The following is a 17,228-nucleotide window of genomic DNA, read 5'->3' as shown; positions in this document are numbered from 1 at the left end:
AGTAATTTTACCCATGTTGAGATTAATAAGGAAAATAGGTACTTTACTCTGATTTTTAAAAGCTAAGACTTATTTGTTCTATTTATCATCATTCCAAATTATCACATTGATAATTACTTTCATTTAAGATGAATACTTGATAAAAACTAGGAAGGATCTATCTAGGGACTTAAATGTTTTTATTATCAGGTTGACACAAAATGCATGTAACAATTTCCACTCATAGTGATGGATCAGGTTTCCTAAATTTCTCAGCCACTGGAGCTTTCCTCACTGTCTTCTCCATTTGTTTTCCCCCTTCTCCCACCTTACTGTGTCTGAGCCCAAACCATCCTTCCAACCCAGATGAGTGCCACAATTCACTTAGGTTTACTTTGAAGCCATAGGAAGAAAAAGCCTTTCTTTGAGGCAGCAGAGTCCTGAGAAGACCATCAAAACTAGATTATCTCAGCCCTCACTGACAAGGTAACCATGTGACTTACTTAAAGGCTCAATTCCTCATATGTCACTCACAGGCATCACAGCATGATGCCATGAAACACTCAAATCTTTTGACTAACCCCAAGACCCAGATATACTGTCCCCTCAACAGGGGACACTAAACTAATACACTGGTATCCTTGTTATAATGTAAAATTTCACATTACCAGTCTAAGTTTATGGTTTGATATGGTCGGCTAGTAGACAACCTGGTCAAATCCTCTCAGCCATAAAAAGAACAGATCCATCCTATGGGCTGCTGAGTTTCTGAGCTCTCTTAGAACAATGACATTTCTTAACCACCTGCTCAACATGAAGGTGCTGCTGAACTATTTCTTGCGACGCAATCATCCAGTTGCCAGACATATACTATGGGTCACCGCGGGGCAGCTGTTACCGCTTTTGATTGGAATTTCTACAAGGGTCACTTTCTTCCTTGTATTTGTTCAACTTGTTCCATCTGGATGAAATTTTTAATCTCATCCCCAACCTTTGGGATCATACTCTTTTGTCAAAGTCCGTGGCAAATGCTGCCTCCTCCAAGAGGCATTTCCCCTGCCTTTTCAATTGGATGTGATCTCTTCCACCTCTTCCTCTTCTTCCTCCTGTTCCTCCTCTTCCTCCTCTTTTTCTTCCATTTCCTTACCCCCTCCTACTTCTAGCTCTCTTTCATTTTGACATTGATAGCAGTTCATCTGTACCTTGATTATGGAAGTGATCATATTTGGCTTTATAACTTTGTAAACTTGCCTGCCTTTGCATCAGACTATAAGAGCTCTAAAGATCTGTGTCTAAATTAGCTGTGGAGTCTTCATTCCACCTCATGTAAATCAGTATAGACCCATCTCCCCTCCAGAATGAGAGACCAATGAGAGCAGTGACTTAGTATTTATGTTCACCACCTTATACCCAGCCCCTAAACCACTACCTGCATTTGTTGTACAAATGCCATAATGCATGACTTAATTAATACATGAATGATATAATTGAAATGAATTACTTCCTAGAAATCAGAGTACCTGGGAAACATATTAGGAAGTTTTGGAGATGTCTGTCCAGTTCACAATGACTCCATCCTTCCTCTAAGCACTATACCTCCAGCCACTCCAGTATAAAACATGTGGCCCCTGTCCTCTTGGTCATAATCTCTAGGTTAGAAAAGGAAGCTAAGCGAACCTGAGCCAATCAAACTCTTCATCAGGGAATCTGGAAATCAAAATAGCCTTTTCTCTCTGTGTTTCTGTAAGTGAGATTCTATAAATCAGATCATCTCTATTCTGCTGTGAACAGAAAAAAGATGAGAAAATGTTGTATGGAGAAGCATGAGGCTGTGAGTAGAGAATGAAGGGTGTGTGGAAAACAGGAACATGCCCTTTGTCAGGATGTCTTTCTTTTTCCTGAGTCTGCCCCCTGCCCAGGACCCATCATCCCCTGCAGTCTGCCAGTGAACCCAGTATGATTCTAATAATCCTTTATTTTGCTCAAGACTGAACAAGTAGGTTGCTTTATTGGTAGCTAAAAATACTTAAACAAAGACAATAAAATTGCTCAACAATAGGACACCAAGGGTCAGTGAGAACACTGGCAATTTCAAAATCATAATCAGGGAAATAATTATAGGAAAATTTCCAGAACTGAAACCTAATCAAACATATTGTGAGAGAGCTTAGGGAGACATCCTGAACTAATCATCAAAGGAGACCTAGAAAACTGCTAATGAAGTTATAAATTGTAAGTCCAAAGACAACATTTTGAAGCTGGCTCACTGACTCTTATAGTTTCCTCATCAATTACCACAATTATGAAGTCCTAAAGTTCAGAAGAGCAAAAAATTTTATTGTAAGTTTTATGCCAAAATTTAATAAAATCTGAGTTGAACTGAAATGAGGCAATTTGTGGTCTTAATTTATCCCACCTTGTATAAATATTCATGTTTCACTCCAGAAATACTAATTCTTAGATGACAAGGTATTGGCCCCGAATCTCTTGGGGGTGTTACATTATATATAATTCAGTATGTGCACTGAATTATATTTGTAACATACAAAGATATCAGAATTTTGAAACATATCTTGTACCAAGAATTTCCTGTAGGGACTGTAGACCTGTGTGTAACAAATGAGCAGACTAGAGTTAATTCTAACATATGTTGTGAGATAAAGATCCTTGCACTTAGGGGAACTATCTATTTGCCAGATGCACATAAAAGGACAGGTACCTTTTCTTTCTTCATTATTGTAGCACTTCTTGCACCCTTGGGATACTCAAAGCTCTCCTGTCTCTCACTTGAAGCCTGTGGCAGTAGCCAGCTCTATGTGGATGTGCCCTCATACAGATGCACCCTGATTTAGTCTGTTTTGAACCCATGCACCTACTTCTCAACTGTCGCTTTTCTGTTGCTTGACCTTTGTGCATGTACCAGCTGTAAACATTTGCAAGATGGCATTCAATGGGGAGGAACCTGGACCAATGGGTTATGGGACCCAATAGGTAAATGCCCCCACTCTCCCACACAACCCCACACACAGACCTGAGACATATTTCATACTTTTCCTCAGACAATCCCGAGATACAGCAATCAGTGGCCCACATTGGTAGACAGATGATGATGCAGCCTTGTTTGGGCTCACTCTCTTCACAACTCTGCTTCCATGTTTCCACAGTGTAGTGTTTTTCACATTTGCCTGACATTACTCTGTTTCCCTATCCTTCACTTCTCTTCCCAGGAATCATACTCCCCAGTGAAAATCTCACACACAAGCTTTTGCTCCAGGCTTTGCTCTTTACAGAATCCAAGTTAAGTCAGCCACATTTAAATTCTTAAAATAATTAAGTTGGAATCTATACTAATCAATAAGAAGTTTGTTCATACATTATGTAATCCTATATCTTATATCCATTAATGTGTCAGGCATTTATACAAGGCACTGAGGAGAGAAAAATTTAGCAGACATGGACCATGCCCTTGGGTCTAGCTTGGGCAAAGAGGATAACCTGGGGCCAGAGACACAAACAAATGATTAGAATAACATGTGAGTTCTAGATCTAAGGCTTCTACAAGGCATTGTGGAACTCCAGGGGAGGGAGTATAACCATGTCAAACACTAGAGGATGTGGAAAAGTTGGAAATCCCATGTACTGCTGTGAGAGCACAAAGTGCTATAGCCAATCTAGAAAATGATGCAGCAGTTTCTTTTAAAGCTGAATATACACTCACCATATGACCCAGCAGTCCCATACTTAGGTAATTTACCCAAGAGAAGTGAAAACTTAAGTGGACAGAAGGTCATGTACATGAATATTTGGAGTAGTCTACTCACAATCACCACAATCACCAAAAACTGGAAATAATCCAAATGTCCTTCAATGGGTGAATGGATAAACAAACTATGTCCATACCATAGAAGACTAGTCAGCAACAAAAAGAATGAACTACTGTACACACAGCAACTTGGATCAATTTGAAAGGCTTTATGCTGTGTGAGAGAAGCACATCTCAAAGGTTGCATATACTCTGACTACATATGTATGACATTCTCCAAAAGACAAAACTATAGTGATAGGAAACAGATCAGGAGTTGCTGGGATTAAGACAGGTGGTGACTACAAAAGGGTAACTTTGAAGTATTTTTGGGTGATGAAACTGTTCTGTATTCCAATTGTAGTGGTGGTTACATAAATATGCATCTTTGTTAAAATTCATAAAACTTCATATCAAAAGGAAAAATCAGTCTTTCTTTGTGATAACTTAAAAAATAAAATGAGGGGCATGTGGATGGCTCAGTTACTTAAGCATCCAACTTGATTTCAGCTTAGCTCATGGTCTCAATGGTTCCATGAGATCAAGCCCCGCATTGGGCTATGTGCTGACAGAACCAGCTTGGGATTCTCTCTCCACCTCTCTCTCTCTCTCTCTCTCTCTCTCTCTCTCTCTCTCTCTCTCTCTGTGCCCCCCCTTCTTTCTCTCTTTCTATCTCAAAATAATTAAATAAAAACTTTTAAAAAATTAAAATTAAAATAAAAAATAAAATGAGAGTCAATGTTGTGTTTAGGATATGATGTTTAAATGAAGGAATATGTTATATGATGCTGTTTTATTACATGGCATGATCTGATATATGATACCACACTTTAATTATGTGATGTCACATTGTACACAGTGATATATGACACCACTTTATCAAATGACATCACGCTGTTTTATATGATGTTGTTTTTCATGATGCACATTGTGTGATATGACATCACTTCATGTTATATGACATAATATTTTATACTCAACTTACACAGCACATCACATTCAAAACAGTAATTCACTAAAAATAAATGGTCCCATCTCTACTGGCTGAAGCCCTGGGAAGGTCATGTATCAATTTTGCTCCTGTTCCCATGAGGGGAGTTACTGTAATTCTAAGGATACTGTACTCCATTTAAAATATACGCTAATCGAAATTTTCTCCTAGTCAACCTAAGTCTTCTATCATGATGAATGCAAATATAGGAGTTATGTATTCCAGGATCCCCAGATAAAATCATTTGTTCAATCCTAACAAAACACAAGACTTAAAAGCAAAAAAGAAGCCCCTCAATCATAGATACAACAACCACACAAAAAGAGATGTGACATCTTAGTAAAAAGTATGGACTTCTCAGGCTAAAAGGTTTCATGGTAATCAAGATTTTTAAAAGTCCATACAGTTAAAGATGTGACTTTAAATTTTAAAAATATTGTTATTTATACAATGATCACTACCAAATGCTAACAAAATTGTATGCAAACTCCCATATATTTTTTAGTCTTTCAAATGCATGCTGTGTTCTTTTAAAGTATGATCCCAAGTAAAATTAGAAAAAAAATATTCTATAAACACAAAATTAAAAAAAATTAAAAAAAAACAAACACCCAAGAATTATTTAATGGAACTCCTCTGCCCACAGACACCAGTCTAATTGTATTTGCTTAATTGCCAGTGATGACCATCTCTTAATGTTAAAATTATATTATGTATGCAGTATAATTCAAAATAACTACATTACAACAATAATTTCTAAATGTAATACACCAAATACAATTAAAATTCATGACATTATTACAAGTATAGCTTTGTCATTCATTATTACATCAGGATTCTATGTGGATTGACTCTCAGGTGTGGACAAAGAACACTTGTCAACTTGGAACTTAGCCCAGGCTGCCTGGCAAATTGGTTTTGAAATTATTTAAGGAAATAAATTCTCAGAGGCTGTAAACACATGATATAAAGTTGAACATCCAGTCAAAAGCATGTACATCATGTTCTATGTGTAAGACTCTAGCAATGTGTCTTTCTACACATGACAGAAAAGGGAAATTAAGTTATAATCTAAAGATTTCTAGTGGTAGCCTAGAACCAAAGGAGCAATGCCATGGTGTGAATAACTGAAGCTTGCTCACATTATCCAACTAATTTACAAACTTAGAGGCTTTACTTTCTACAGAAGTTATCTTCTTCAAATGTTGCAGTAAATAAAATTTTTATGAAAAGATATTTAAAATATCTTAACAGAGCTTACTTTGAAGGAAATCCATAAATAAAGTTTTTGGTTAAAGAACACATTCCTTGATAGGACTTCAAATTTATCTTTCCCATAAATCTATAATTCATTTGAAGTACATTTTGCTTTTTGGTTTTTTTAAATATGAAATTTATTGTCAAATTGGTTTCCATATAACACCCAGTATTCATCCCAACAGGTGCCCTCCTCAATACCCATCACCCCCCTCCCTCCCACCCCCCATCAACCCTCAGTTTGTCCTCAGTTTTTAAGAGTCTCTTTGGCTCCCTCCCTCCTTAACCTTTCTTTTTTTTTTTTCATCCCCTCCCCCATGGTCTTCTGGTAAGTTTCTCAGGATGCACATAAAAGTGAAAACAGTATCTGTCTTTCTCTCTATGACTTATTTCACTTAGCATAACACTCTCCAGTTCCATCCACGTTGCTACAAAAGGTCAGATTTCATTCTTTCTCATTGCCAAGTAGTATTCCATTGTGTATATAAGCCACAAATTCTTTATCCATTCATCAGTTGATGGACATTTAGGCTCTTTCCATAATTTGGCTATTATTGACAGTGCTACTATAAACATTGGGGTACAAGTGCCCCTATGCTTCAGCATGCCTGTATCCCTTGGGTAAATTCCTAGCAGTGCTACTGCTGGGTCACAGGGTAGATCTATTTTTAATTTTTTGAGGAACCTCCACACTGTTTTCCAGAGTGGCTGCACCAGTTTGCATTCCCACCAACAGTGCAAGAGGGTTCCCATTTCTCCACATCCTTGCCAGCATCTATAGTCTCCTGATTTGTTCATTTTAGCCACTCTGACTGGCATGAAGTGGTATCTGAGTGTGGTTTTGATTTGCATTTCCCTGATGAGGAGTGACATTGAGCATTTTTTCATGTGCCTGTTTTCATTAGAGAAGTGTCTCTTCATGTTTTCTGCCCATTTCTTCACTGGATTATTTGTTTTTCAGGTGTGGAGTTTGGTGAGCTCTTTATAGATTTTGGATACTAGCCCTTTGTCTGATATGTCATTTACAAATATCTTTTCCCATTCCATTGGTCACCTTTTAGCTTTCTTGATTGTTTCCTTTGCAGTGCAGAAGATTTTTATCTTCATGAGGTCCCAATAGTTCATTTTTGCTTTTAATTCCCTTGCCTTTGGGGGTGTGTCAAGTAAGAAATTCCTACTGCTGAGGTCAGAGAGGTCTTTTCCTGCTTTCTCCTCTAGGGTTTTGATGGTTTCCTGTCTCACATTCAAGTCCTTTACCCATTTTGAGTTTATTTTTGTGAATGGTGTAAGAAAGTAGTCTAGTTTCATCCTTTGGCATGTTGCTGTCCAGTTCTGCCAGTACCATTTGTTAGAGACTGTCTTCTTTTCCATTGGATGTTCTTTCCTGCTTTGTCAAAGATTAGTTGGCCATACTTTTGTGGGTCCAATTCTTGGGTTTCTATTCTATTCCATTGGTCTATGTGTCTGTTTTTGTGCCAATACCATGATGTCTTGATGACTGCAGCTTTGTAGTAGAGGCTAAAGTCTGGGATTGTGATGCCTCCTGCTTTGGTCTTCTTCAAAATTACTTTGGCTATTCAGGGTCTTTTCTGGTTCCATACAAATTTTAGGATTGCTTGTTCTAGCTTCAAGAAGAATGCTGGTGCAATTTTGATTGGGATTGCATTGAACGTGTAGATAGCTTCGGGTAATATTGACATTTTAACAATATTTATTCTTCCAATCCATGAGCACGGAATGTTTTTCCATTTCTTTATACCTTCTTCAATTTCCTTCATAAGCTTTCTATAGTTTTCAGCATACAGATCTTTTACATCTTTGGTTAGATTTATTCCGAGGTATTTTATGCTTATTGGTGCAATCGTGAATGGGATCAGTTTCTTTATTTGTCTTTCTGTTGCTTCATTGTTAGTGTATAAAAATGCAACTGATTTCTGTACATTGATTTTGTATCCTGGCACTTTGCTGAATTCATGTACCAGTTCTAGCAGACTTTTGGTGGAGTCTATCGGATGTTCCATGTATAATATCATGTCATCTGCAAAAAGTGAAAGCTTGACTTCATCTTTGCCAATTTTGATGCCTTTGATTTCCTTTTGTTGTCTGATTGCTGATGCTAGAACTTCCAACACTATGTTAAACAACAACGGTGGGAGTGGACATCCCTGTCGTGTTCCTGATCTCAGGGAAAAAGCTCTCAGTTTTTCCCCATTGAGGATGATGTTAGCTGTGGGCTTTTCATAGATGGCTTTTATGATGTTTAAGTATGTTCCTTCTATCCCGACTTTCTCAAGGGTTTTTACTAAGAAAGGATGCTGAATTTTGTCAAATGCTTTTTCTGCATCGATTGACAGGATCATATGGTTCTTATCTTTTCTTTTATTAATGTGATGTATCACGTTGATTGATTTGTGAATGTTGAACCAGCCCTGCATCCCAGGAATGAATCCCACTTGATCATGGTGAATAATTCTTTTTATAAGCTGTTGAATTCAATTTCTAGTATCTTATTGAGAATTTTTGCATCCATATTCATCAAGGACATTGGCCTGTTGTTCTCTTTTTTTACTGGGTCTCTGTCTGGTTTAGGAATCAAAGTAATGCTGGCTTCATAGAATGAGTCTGGAAGTTTTGCTTCCCTTTCTATTTTTTTGGAATAGCTTGAGAAGGATAGGTATTATCTCTGCTTTCAATGTCTGGTAGAATTCCCCAGGGAAGCCATTTGGTCCTGGACTGTTATTTGTTGGGAGATTTTTGACAACTGATTCAATTTCTTCGCTGGTTATTGGTCTGTTCAAGCTTTCTATTTCCTCCTGATTGAGTTTTGGACGTGTGTGGGTGTTTAGGAATTTGTCCATTTCTTCCAGGTTGTCCAGTGTGTTGGCATATAATTTTTCCTTGTATTCCCTGATAATTGCTTGTCTTTCTGAGGGATTGGTTGTAACAATTCCATTTTCATTCATGATTTTATCTATTTGGGTCATCTCCCTTTTCTTTTTGAGAAGCCTGGCTAGAGGTTTATCAATTTTGTTTATTAAAAAAAAAAAAAAAACAACTCTCGGTTTCATTGATCTGCTCTACCTTTTTTTTAGATTCTATATTGTTTATTTCTGTGCTGATCTTTATTATTTCTCTTCTTCTGCTGGGTTTGGGGTGTCTTTGCTGTTCTGCTTCTATTTCCTTTAGGTATGCTCTTAGAGTTTGTATTTGGGATTTTTCTTGTTTCTTGAGATAGGCCTGGATTGCAATGTATCTTCCTCTCAGGACTGCTATTGCTGCATCCCAAAGCATTTGGATTGTTCTATTTTCATTTTCATTTGTTTCCATATTTTTTTTTAAATTTCTTCTCTGATTGCCTGGTTGAGCCATTCATTCTTTAGTAGGGTGTTCTTTAACCTCCATGCTTTTGGAGGTTTTCCAGACTTTTTCCTGTGGTTGATTTCAAGCTTCATAGCATTGTGTTCTGAAAGTGTGCATGGTATGATCTCAATTCTTTTATACTTATGAAGGGCTGTTTTGTGACCCAGTCAGTATGTGATGTTTCTTGAAGAATGTTCCACGTGCACTTGAGAAGAAAGTATATTCTGTTGCTTTGGGATGCAGAGTTCTAAATATATCTGTCAAGTCCATCTGATCCAATGTATCATTCAGGGCCCTTGTTTCTTTATTGATCCTGTGACTAAATGATCTATCCATTACTGTAAGTGGAGTATTAAAGTCCCCTGCAATTACCACATTCTTATCAATAAGTTTGCTTATGTTTGTGATTAATTGTTTTATATATTTGGGGGCTCCCGTATTTGGCACATAGACATTTATAATTGTTAGTTCTTCTTAATGAATAGACCCTGTAATTATTACATAATGCCCTTCTTCATCCCTTGTTAAAGCCTTTAATTTAAAGTCTAGTTTGTCTGATATAAGTATGGCTACTCCAGTTTTCTTTTGACTTCCAGTAGCACGATAGATAGTTCTCCACTTTCAATCTGAAGGTGTCTTCAGGTCTAAAATGAGTCTCTTGTAGACAGCAAATAGATGGGTCTTGTTTTTTATCCATTCTGATACCCTATGTGTTTTGATTGGAGCATTTAGTCCATTTACATTCAGTGTTATTATAGAAAGTTATGGGTTTAGAGTCATTGTGATATCTGTAGATTTCATGCTTGTAGTGATGCCTGTGGTACTTTGTGGTCCTTGCAACATTTCACTCACAGAATCCCCCCTAGGATGTCTTGTAGGGCTGGTTTAGTGGTGATGAATTCCTTCAATTGTTGTTTGTTTGGGAAGACCTTTATCTCTCCTTCTATTCTAAATGACAGACTTGCTGAATAAAGGATTCTCGGCTGCATATTTTTCCTGTTCAGCACATTGAAGATTTCCTGCCATTCCTTTCTGGCCTGCCAAGTTTCAGTAGATAGGTCTGCCACTAGTCTTTTCAGTCTCCCTTTATATTTTAGAGCATGTTTATCCTTAGCTGCTTTCAGAATTTTCTCTTTATCCTTGTATTTTTGCCAGTTTCCCTATGATATGTCGTGCAGAAGATCATTTCAGGTTATGTCTGAAGGGAGTTCTCTGTGCCTCTTGGATTTCAATGCCTTTTTCCTTCCCCAGATCAGGAGAGTTCTCAGCCATGATTTGTTCAAGTATACCTTCAGCCCCTTTCTCTCTCTCTTCCTCTTCTGGAATTCCTATTATATGGATATTGTTGCATTTGATTGCACCACTTGGTTCCCTAATTCTCCCCCTCATACTCCTGGATTTTTTAATCTCTTTTTCTCAGCTTCCTCTTTTTCCATAATTTTATCTTCTAATTCACTTATTTTCTCCTCTGCCTCTTCAATCCGAGCTGTGGTCACCTCCATTTTATATTGCACCTCATTTATATTATTTTTTATGACACTATTTCTTAGTCCCTTGATCTCTGTAGCAAGAGATTCTCTGCTGTCCTCTATACCCTTTTTAAGCCCAGCGATTAATATTATGACTATTATTCTAAATTCTTGTTCCGTTATATTGCTTAAATCGTTTTTGATCCATTCGTTAGCTGTCGCTACTTCCTGGAGTTTCTTTTGAGGAGAATTCTTCCATTTCATCATTGTGGATAGTCCCTGGTGTGGCACAAAACTGCAGGGCACTTCCCTGTGCTGTCTGGAGTAACTTGTGTTGGTCAGCGGGACCATAGTCACACCTGATGTCTGTCCCCAGCCCACTGCTGGGCCACAGTCAGACTGGTGTGTACCTTAACTTCCCCTCTCTTAGGGGCAGGACTCACTGTGGAGTGGTGTGGCCCCTGTCTGGGCCTCTTGCACACTGCCAGGCTTGTGGTGTTGCTTTGACGGGATCTGGCATATTAGCTGGGGTGGATCCACAAGGTGCACAGGGGTGGGAGGGGCAGGATCAATTCGCTTTGCCTTTGGTGGTTCCCTGTGGGAGGGGCCCTGCAGCACCAGGAGAGAGGCTGAGCCGTGCCCATTTGGTGAACAGGTTCCCTTTGGGTTTTTGGCTGGGGGATGGGAGAGGGAGATGGCACTGGCTCACACTTTTGTTCCCCGTTGAGCTGAGCTCTGTCTTCCAGGGTTCAACATCTCTCCCTCCTGGTGTCCTCTTGCCCTCCCGCTCTCCAAGCAGAGCTGTTTACTTATAACATTCCAGATTTAAGTCCCTCTGGCTGTCAGAATTCACACAGTCCAGACCCTCCACTTTTGCAAGCCAGACTTGGGGATTCCACCTTGCCGGGTGGGCTGCCCCTCCACCACCCCAGCTCCCTCTTGTCAGTCCATGTAGCGCACACCACCTCTCTACCCTTCCTACCCTCTTCTGTGTGCCTCTTGTCTATGCTTGGCTCCAGAGAGTCCATTCTGCTAGTCTTCTGGCAGTGTTCTGGTTTATTTAGGCAGGTGTGGGTGGAATCTAAGTGATCAGCAGGACAAGGTGAGCCCAGTGTCCTCCTACGCCACCTTCTTCTAAAGTTCCTACCATGAAGTACATTTTGGAAGTGGTTTGGGTTTTGTTTTGTTTTGTTTTAAGTAATAGCACCAATAGAGAGAACTGTTAAATCAGTAAAAAAAAAAAAATAAAAAACAAAAAAACCTAAGGAATGTGGAAAATATTGATGAAGAGTGGAAAGATGCCAGAGTTAACAAGATATCTGGTGAGCTCAATTTTCAAGACAGTCATATCTCAAGTGGGAACAGGCCCTACAACCTTGACACAGGGCTTGAGAAATGGAAAGGGAGAGCCACAGCACTGTGAAAGCAAGCAACATATGGGAAAGGGTGGGAGAACAGGTTCTGCTGTGTGGGGAAAACGGAGGCACCATAGGGAACAGGGGGTTGTATAGACCTTTTGCACTCCTCTGGCCCTTTCAGTGCTCATCTAATCCTCATGTCAAGTTGCACAAACTGTAGGACTCTGACCTTGTTGATGTGACCTCCCATCTCTTCTGAAATGCTTCTCAAGCAACAGTTTAAAGATCTGGTTATCAAGTATGAGAAAGATGATAATATCTACTCCATATTTCTTCTAATGTTAAAACCTGGAGGGGCCGAGGACCCATGCACTAAGACACTAGGGGCTGGAGAGGAATCTCTCTCTCTCTCTCTCTCTCCCTCTCCCTTTCTTCCAGAAAACAAAAGGAAAGGTAGTGGATAAAGGTTTCCTTTTTTCTATCAAAGATGGCCACCCTCCATCTCACCCTCATGACCAATGTCTGGGAACAAGCTTTGAAATCTTCCCTTCCAGACTGTGATAGCAATTGCAAAGCCTATAGACAAAAGGTAACAAAAAATTAGACTCACCAAGATCAAGATGAACACCAGGAACAAATGAATTGAGAAAGAACATGAAGATAACAAATCCCAACACCATCAGGCATTTGGTGAGCAGAATCCTGTCTGATATCCTGTGCTGTAAGAGAGAAAAACACAACTCATTTACTAGGTGCAATCTTCTGTTTCCTGCAATGTGTCCATCATCCTACATGACTTGAATCACTACAACTTTCTCCTTAAGATGAAAAATACAACATCTTGAACTTCAAAGAAGATGATAAGGTGATGCCTTATAAAGAAAACTACAGATTTGGAATTACAGCATTCAAAACCTTTATTAAAAAAATAAACACAATAAAGTTAAAGCATAGGACAATCCTTTTATAAAACACCTGACTAAATAGCTTATCAATATGATGCAGAAAGTGCTCCCAGATACACCACAAGAAGTAGGTTAGATGTTGGCAAAACCACTGGGGAAACAACATGTAACTTCCAAGGACCTGGCCACACATTTCCACAGGTGCTACATGCTCACATCCTTTTAATTCAACTTTCCTCCTATTACACAAATCCCTGTTCATGGTGGCACTGAGGTTAACATATTCATGCAGTATATGACTCCTGCTGAAGGCTCCTACTATATCCTTTCATGTTCACAGGGACTCTGGAAGACACTTGGCAGTCTCATAGCCATCAAGATGACATCATTGGTAGCCTGTGGAGTCGCTCAGGGGTGACGGGAGGTGCCAGAAAACTCTATAGTACCTTCATTAACCTTAAATGGTTAATGAAAGTACTATACCTCCTTTAAGTGGGCCTGAGTCACAGAGTAAGATGGGGTGAGGTCCCCAGAGGGTGCTGTGCCCCAAAAGCCACAGCTGTGTGGAGTTGGGGAAAGGAGAGAGATCCAGGAAAACTGGCACAGATGAGCCCTGGGTCATCATGCCCTACCCATACAGGCCCCTATGTGAATCATGCTCTACCATGTGAACTGACAACTATGCCATGTCCTTTCCTAAGTATGGTCCTGCCAGCACATCTGTCTATGTATATCTAGAATTAGATAGATATAGACATGGATGTGTATATATGGATAGAAAGGGAGAGACAGTGACAGATATTTATGGGTATACATATGGATAGAGAAAGAAGTACAGAAAGATGGTACAGGTATAGGTATAGAGATACGGAGATAGATGTGTGTATAGGTATAGATTTTCTCTCTGGATTTCTCTACTCATACAGTTAAAGCTGCTGTCATAAAAACTGCAAGCATATTCTTACATGTTACACTGGCTCTGTCTGCAGTCCCTAGCCCCCTGCTCACGAATCATGTGGGCCACCTCCTGATTATCTCTTCCTTCCCCACCCACTGCCAAAGCTTGTGGCTCAACTGGCCCCTACTCATCTTCTCCTTCCCACTTCCAAAGAAGGCCAGTTTGGCTAGATGAGTCTATGATGGTGAATTAGGAGGAAAAGGGCATGGCCCCTCACTTGTTGTAAGGGGAGGCACTATAAACCCTCCATGCAGCCATGTTAATCATAGAACGTAGGTATTACCATGGGCAGTTCTAGGATTGGGAATGGAGGGAGCAGGAAGATCAAAGAACATTCCAGCATCACTTTGCTGGTGTAAGCGGAAATGATCCAAAATGTATTCCTATCTGTTATTTTTAGTGTCTGTCAAATTTTCTCCTTTTGCCTTTCTGGAGCTATCACAGTAAGAACTCTTTCATTTAATACAAGCTCCTTGTTTTTCCCTTCCACCTCTCTTCAATCCTCATCCACCTAGTACACAGAGAGATACACAATCTTTTCCCTAATTCACAGCCAGCACTACATGGTCTAGCAAAGCAAGCAGGATCTGCATAAACCTGGGGCCCAGAAAAGTGTCATAGCCACACCCTCCTTTCCTAACCCCAACCATCTCAGTGGTGCAGAGATTGGGAAGAGAGACCCAAAGGACACATTACCCATCAGGACCACCATACCTAAATTTCTTTATAAAGGGACAAAGTGTTCCTATCATAATAAGAAAGTGGGTAATCAATCTCTCCCTAGGAAAGAAACTACCTGGATTTGAAATTTCACAAAGATATAAATGTCTCCCAGCAGATGTGGAGCAGAGTTCTCTCAGCTAGGAGAGGGGCACTGTGTTCTCAGATAGGCTAAAAAAAAGGTCTGTTAAAGCAGGAAAATTAGCAACAGAACTCAAAAGCTACAGCCCACCAGAAGTCAGAGCCATATGAGAGAATGTACACCACACACTCCATCTTTGTCCCTAAAGCTGTTCCATCTCACACTGCATGCCTCATCTGTTTCTGCCTCAATCTCCTCATCCACACAATGGGAACCATAAGACCTGCCTTTTAGGATCAGGAAGAGCTGCAAGAACCTCAGGCACCCAGCCAACTTTCTCTGCAGCTGCATTAACCATAGAAAGGGCCACTCTATCTCAAAGCGTATTTAAAAATTTTAACTTTTCCATTTAAGGACAAAATAGGCCTATCATGCCTGGAAAATGATTTTTCCCATTTATTCCTAGAAATAACTCATGTCTTGTGTACAACTATAGGAATAAAAAGAGAAATTACTTTCAGTCTTAACTTTTGTGAAGCAAGAGGTGATTCAGAAATCCCTGAGAGAATAAACCACAGTACCTTTTTCTGGAGTTCCTGGATATTGGTCTCCCAATTTTTATCTTCCTGTGAGATTTGTCTAAAAGAGAAAAAGGCAGTCTCATTATTTTCCTGGAGCTACTGAGCAGTGAGATCAGCAAGGCAGCAGTCAGCGCATGTTTAGCATGGACCTTTGGCCTAGATACCAGGCACTAAGTGATGCCTGATTTGGCCACATACTGGGCACACCTAGTCATTGAAGGTGACCAGTGAACTTGGGTTTATGGATTGGAAAATATATTTCTGTATTTCTGAAGAAAAGTAATACAGGAAATGAATGGAATGTTAAGGAAGCAAGTGTGCAAGCATGTGTATGTGTGAGCATGAGCACAAGGAATGTCAGAAGAATACTGACCAAAATGTGAACGAGGGGGATGACAGTAAGATACTTTTGTTTTTCTCTTTTTACTTTCTATTTTCCTATACTTTTTTTCAAAATGAAGTTATTTTATATTGACAACCAAACTTATTAAAGGAAAAAACATTAAAGAAATTCCACTTGCTTTAGTGGTGATTTTTATCAATGGAAATCAATTTTAAAGAACTTATGTGTGCTTCTCTCTCCTCTGGTCATGGGAACGTCTGATCTGATTCAGTCACCCTCATTTGTTCCAACTTCCCTTTCCCTTTTAACCTTTCCTAACAGTCCACAATTTCTGCTTTATTTTCTTCCCTACTAACCAGGAAAAAGAGCTATACTGTGGAGAATTTAGTTTTATGAGCACTTATATGCCACAAGTATCAAAAGAGGCTGACTACACAGCCAGAACAGACCCTAAAGGAAATCACAGCAGACGCAGGCAAATCCTGAAGACAATTTTTTAAAATAATACATACAAACAAAATCTGCAGAGCCAGCATCTTTCATTTACAAAGTTTCTCCTTTTAAGATCTATGCCTGTGGTGGAAGTTGGTCCTCAGCCTGCAATTCAGGGCCCTCCTGGAGCCTCAGGACACGAGGTCCTGCTTCCCAAGCACCACCTGGTGGAGGTTGGTCCTAGGCTAGGATGGAGCTGAGACAGCACTTTGCTGGAGAGAGTAAGATTCCACACATTCCCTGTAGCCTTCCCCCTGCCCCCACTAAAATAACAGGCTTCAAGACCATACTGGATGACCCTCAAGGGTCAGCACAGTCACCACACCCAGCTCCTGTCATCAGCCCAGGAATACAGGGCTGCTTTCAGCAAACTGCAACATGTAAGATTATTCACACTACATTCACAGGGATTTGCATTTCCTTGCCTTGACAGACCCCTCATTCTAGCCCAGCTCCCAGCTCTGTGGCAGTAATGATTCAATGTCCCTGAAGGGTAGATATGCTCCTGCTTCTTCTATCAGCTCTCCCAAATTGAAGACAGGTTGGAATTCAGCACCTCATCAGAGTTGGAGGAAAAATTCATCCCTTCATTTTTACATATCAGCTTTGATTAAAAGCAAATGACAGGAAATGAATTGAGTAGGACTTAAGTACTTTGAGGTCCCTGAAAATCAACTACTGGGAGAGTATTTTGTTAATTTCTTTGTTATATTAATTGTTTTTGATTCTTGTTATAGAACAAGTGTTATGTGTGAAGGTGTGACAGACAGTGCTTGAGTGTGGATTCAATCCCCAGTGTCACTCTTTCCTAGCTGTAGAACCCTGGACAAGTTGCTCAAATTCTCTGAGCCTCAGTTATCTCATCCTTAAACTGGGGCTGGTACCAGAACATATTCCAGAGATCTAAGTGAGGCTAGACAAAATAATGTGC

General features: G+C 39.7%; 1 protein-coding gene across 1 annotated transcript in view; it reads right to left on the bottom strand.

Annotated features, from left to right (window-relative positions):
* The window catches only part of OCA2 (OCA2 melanosomal transmembrane protein), a 424,483-nt gene that overhangs the window by 224,459 nt on the left and 182,796 nt on the right, over nucleotides 1-17,228 (bottom strand). The window contains exons 16-17 of the mRNA XM_047086660.1: nucleotides 15,463-15,520; nucleotides 12,827-12,935 (exon numbers count right to left, since the gene is read on the bottom strand). Coding sequence (XP_046942616.1) covers nucleotides 12,827-12,935; nucleotides 15,463-15,520 — 167 coding nt within the window. The remainder of the gene's footprint in view (nucleotides 1-12,826; nucleotides 12,936-15,462; nucleotides 15,521-17,228) is intronic.

The sequence above is a fragment of the Lynx rufus genome, unplaced genomic scaffold (assembly GCF_022079265.1).
Source record: "Lynx rufus isolate CCGP_SWC_20201006 ecotype Redwood Valley unplaced genomic scaffold, mLynRuf1.p SCAF_21, whole genome shotgun sequence".
NCBI classification, from domain to species: domain Eukaryota; kingdom Metazoa; phylum Chordata; class Mammalia; order Carnivora; family Felidae; genus Lynx; species Lynx rufus.
Note: the sequence above shows the minus strand (reverse complement) of the source record. Positions and strands in the feature narration are given on the sequence as shown.